Source organism: Theobroma umbraticum, unplaced genomic scaffold (genome assembly GCF_002168275.2).
Source record: "Theobroma umbraticum cultivar Fairchild unplaced genomic scaffold, ASM216827v3 scaffold_55.0, whole genome shotgun sequence".
Lineage (NCBI taxonomy): Eukaryota > Viridiplantae > Streptophyta > Magnoliopsida > Malvales > Malvaceae > Theobroma > Theobroma umbraticum.
Genome location: NW_018397270.1, coordinates 579,456 through 584,274, shown reverse-complemented (window position 1 = coordinate 584,274; position 4,819 = coordinate 579,456). Strand labels below are relative to the sequence as shown.

General features: G+C 38.6%; 1 protein-coding gene across 1 annotated transcript; it reads right to left on the bottom strand.

Moving 5' to 3' along the window:
- Positions 1-363: 363 nt before the first annotated feature.
- LOC110426242 (exocyst complex component EXO70A1-like) lies at positions 364-4,257 on the bottom strand. Its single transcript, XM_021441418.2, has one exon. It carries the CDS (start codon positions 3,839-3,841, stop codon positions 1,868-1,870), a length of 1,974 nt encoding a protein of 657 aa, XP_021297093.1. The 5' UTR covers positions 3,842-4,257; the 3' UTR covers positions 364-1,867.
- Between the last annotated feature and the right edge of the window lie 562 nt (positions 4,258-4,819).

Genomic DNA, 4,819 nt, shown 5'->3' with positions numbered 1-4,819 from the left:
TTCTGGTCCAGTTTTGTTGCCACTTATAAAGCTTTTTTTTTTCTTGTGCTGCTGCTAATAGTGTATGAGATAGGAATAGGATCTTTCCTTCGGATTCCACTAACCAAAAGGATACTAGTTTTATAACGTTGAGGGGCTTCCTGTATATTCAAGTGACATTCCCTTTTAGGTTCCGTTTCTAGTTAAATTGTTATTAATAGCCGCAGGAAATGCTAGATTGTTTATTGCATCTTCACTTACTCTCATGTGGAAGAGGGTACTTGTTTTGCAGTTTATTGTTCAGTCTCGTTTTTCTTCAAAATGTTGCTACGATGCTGCTCAAAGCAAATCATGTAAGTTTGTTTGTTTTTTGATAGCTCTTGTAAATTTGTTCATATTCAAAATCTCAAAAAGTCTCGAACTGTAGCTTTTTTACCAACTGCTGCCTTTTACCCTAGTGGTTAGAACTTGGAATATCATCTTGGAAGTCTCAAGTTTGGTGTTAGGATAGGTAGGATGGGATTTATGGGTATGACGTATGATGTATCCCCTTAGTCCACTGTGTGGACTTTGACATGGGTTCGAATCAACGATTGGATGATTGGAAAACTTTCTTTGCTCGATCTTGATTATGGTAGAAAGTTGGACCTGGAGCAATGGTCTATTATGGTACTAGACAATTCATTGTGATGTCATAGAGCTATGCATAATGCCATGAATTGAACCCTGAGCCTAAATCTAAGTAGGTTTCTGAATTGGTAGAGACTGATTCAGTAGTTATGGTTGGTCCCGGTCTGACAAACAATGAAGCACCTTCGGTAAAATGCTGTTAACCAATTGGGTTGGGACAGTTCTGTCGTTTGAATGTCCAACAATCCCTCCAAGTTTGGAAAATCTGATGAGTTTGGCAGCTAATGAAGAGAATGAAATCTAAATGGCATGTAAATTGAAAATTACCACCCAATGGCTAATGGAAAATTTGATAGTGCAAAGGTTGCTATTTTGTCCGCACCACAATAATGTGTGCAAAAAGAAATTCCTGTGGCTAGTATGGTGTTATGATTCATATTAACTTGTAAAGTATTGTCCATTCTGATTCATTGAATTTTAAAATTATGATTTTGTTGCATAAAAAGTTTATATTTTGATAGATAGTAGATGTGAGATTAAGGGCTCTAATATAATAAAGGTTTATCGTTAATCGATGTAGGATTCACAACTTCAATTTTGTATCCGTGACACATAACATTGCATTTCCAACATTTCTAACAAATTTTGAAAGTTTGACAGGTCCAAAGACATTGTTGGCTGTTAAGTTTGGTAGCTACTTTTCATCAGTGCCTCGGGACAGTGACTGTCAAATGAAGGCTGTACAATGTCAGAGGCATTCCCAAAAAAGGGGAAAATTCAGAGGCCTAAGGCTGTTAAATGTCGTTATTTGTGTTGCTTACTTCGTTCCGTCAGCTCATCTAAGTTCTCACCTAACTTCCACCACATATCAAGGAACATCAATCCAATCCAAGCAAGAAACCTCACCTTTTAAGCCAAAAGGAACCACCAAGCAACATCGATTTCTTGCTTTAGAATCTAATTTCAGAGCATAAGACAAGAGTTCGATGAAATTCCTTTTAACTCTTTTGCTGAACAAACAGTAACAAGACTTTCTGGAAAAAGGTAAGGGATACCCGTTGTCATTAAATACTTGAACTTGTGAACTGCCTCATCAACCACCATTGCCAACTGTAGATGGCCTACCATTTTTCAAATGTTAGGATGGATAGCAGTCGTCCATATGGCATTCCAACAACGTGAATTCAACAAGGGAAACAGGGAGGAAAAAAGGGTGAAGTTAAATCTTATATTTGATAAAACATGCGGAGCCCTGCTGTTACATAGCTGTTAGTGTCAAGCGAAACTGGTTGGTTACTGCATTTCTCTGTTTACCGGTGAAATGTGAGTCTATGGTGCTCCGGTATTTTATTTGCCTTGGCTGAAAGAGAGTGTTAAGCATGTTTTCCAAGCTTTTCGCCGTATATTTTGGAGTCCTAGTGGTATCACTGTGCTCGACTAGAAGGCTATATTTCTGCAAGTAACTTCTATAAGCAGGCACCAAAGCCTGCACTACAAGCTGGTGCATCTTCTGTCTCAAGCTTTCGTCGAAAATGACCCAATTGGACTGCTTGCTGTACATGTCATCAACGGCTTCATTGAATGCCTTCAGCCTCTTACGCAAATCAGATGAAACTGGATTATCCTGGCTTAGACAAGTAAGAAGTTTCCCCCAGCTCTCTCTCAAGTAGAGAGCTGAATAGTATTCCCTGTACTGTCCATGAGCACTTAACCAAGAATCTCCCATCAGATTCCCTAGCTCTGTGCCTTTCAGGCTGTGGAAATGAGAATGATTATTCATCATGAATATGTAGGACAACGGCCTTTGCTCATAGGTTTTTGACCAAGCATCCAAGTTGACTGCGATTTCTCTTACTATGCTGTAAATCTGGTTGGTAACAAGTCCCTCTTCATATTTTTCATGTTTCCAACCTTGACAGATTTTCAGTACTTGGGTCAAGACTGGTCTGTATTTGTCGTCCAGCAACTGATTACAATAACCAGTCACGAAGCTTACCAGCCTTGGAACGCCTCCATCTTTAGGGGGATAACTTTGTCTTTCCAGCTCCACTTGTACTGGAAGTTCCCAGAAAATCTCGCTAGCGCAATTAACAACTTTCGTGACCAGATCGCTTGTCATGGTTTTGATTTCAACGCAAGCTTCCCCTCCAAAAAGCTTGTTGAAATCCATTCTCATATTTTCTAGAACAGAGAAAATGCGCAACAAATTCAAGTGTTTGATAGGGCAGTTCTTACTCTCAGCAATGCTCATCCCAAACTGGAGGAAAGAAAGAATTCCAGACTGGGCTGCAATCTTCGCATAGCAGTCCATCCAAACGCCAGTTGCAATACTTCCAAAGACTTCCTTGCAGAGCCTGTGCTCAAGTTCCAGCACATGCTTCACAATGAACTCCATATGCTTGCTCCACTCTTCTATGCACCTTTCCATATCCTGGACGTCATCAAAATCTGTGATTGCCTTCTCAAGGTAAGCCAAATCAAGAGCTTGCAGACTTTTTCTAGCATTCAGACTCCGAACTTCAACAAATATGGACATGCAGTTCTTAAGCCTGTTACTGGCATTTAGTCTCTCAACAATCGCCTGTAACTTCTGAAGTATAAGCACCGGAAAAGGTGTTGCTGCATCACAGGCTTGCTCTGCTGTTAAAGAGGTTAATGCCAGTGGAACACTAATATCTGCCAAAATCTGCTTGAATGAAATTTCCAGCTTGTCAAATGCACCAGAGAGACAAGCATGTTCCCTAGTTGCTTGCAACTCTTGTAAAATTGATAATGATCGTCTAAGGTTCACGATGTACTTACCATCGGCAACAGAATTATCTTCCAGCAATTCCATAACACCTTGTAACCATTGAATTGCCAGGTTGCAGTTGCCTGTGAGAAATTTTAGTGCTTCTTCAAACTGTCTAATGGTTGAAAGGTAAGAGGAGAGATCAGAAAATGGGCCTGAGAACAGCGACTTCTCAAGCTCACGAATGGAATTGAAGATCTTCAGAACTGCTACAGCAGGGCCAAGAGCAAGGCTGACATGATCTCTAATAGCAGCAAATGTGCAATTCTTGGAAGAGCTAGGCCTAATAGCAGCTTCCGAAGATGCCAACTTTCTGTCTATCTCCGCTAATCTTGGTCCAGTTTTGTCCAAGGCCAAGGCAAGAGCTCTTGAATTCTCCAAGCTTGTTTTCAATAACTTCCTACTAGCCAAAAGATCGTCAAAGCTCTCCACCTCAGCCATGGTCCAAACAAGTCCTAATCTCAGGATTCCCAAGGGCCAACACAACACTATTTCCACCTTTTATAGGTTCAAAATGCAATGGTGAAAAGTCGTGAATTAATTGATTCCCATGGTTTCTTCTGTATCACTCATCCGCCATTTTTCTCACCCAACTAAAGAGAGCCAAACCAAACCTGACTTGCAAAACAAATATCTGAATGGGAAACTTCAACTACCATACCTCAAGATTTCTTGGTACATAAAGAAAGAAAGAAAGAAAGAAAGAAACCCAACTTGGAAGTTTAAAAGAGTATGCTGGTTTTTGTAAGGAAGCTGCTGTCCTCACATTTCAATTTCAACTGTCCCCAGCCACCACGAGGAGTTGTTCACAAGCACCTTACATGCGTAAATAAACTTCCACGGTGTGAAACCTCAATTCGCGTTGATTAGGTCCAAAGTACTGTTGTTTAAGCATTTAATTTAACAATAAATGTATCTATTCTTCTTCAAAGAACCATACTTCAATCTCACTTTATACACCACCATTTTATAAAAAGTTTAAACCAGACAAGAGATTTTTTTCAAAAAAAAGAAATAGTTGAAAAAGTTTTTAAATCATTTAAGAATAAGATTTATATTTAATACACTTACAATGTATAGAAACTATACACTATTAATGAGGTAAAATTAAAAATTTTTAAGAATTAAACTTAAATATTAAAAGTTTGTTAATAATTAATTAAATAAAAGATTAAAAAAATCTCTTTTTTCTCTCTCCCCATCTCCCCACAATGTCATTTTATTGTTTTGCCTTTTTTATCTCTCTCTAACTCCATCTTCTTCACCCCTTCTTCTTTTATTAAAATTTCAAATTAAAATATTTCTTTTTCCCAAACCTCTTTTATTTTTGTTTTTCTAGTTCTTCCATAAGCATCTAAACTAATATCTTATTGAATTCTCAAGAGAGTGTGTTGCTGAAACCCTAAGAGAGAGAAAGAA

Excerpts from the sequence above, each read along its gene's own strand:
- LOC110426242 (XM_021441418.2), bottom strand. The coding sequence starts at position 3,841 with ATGGCTGAGGTGGAGAGCTTTGACGATCTTTTGGCTAGTAGGAAGTTA.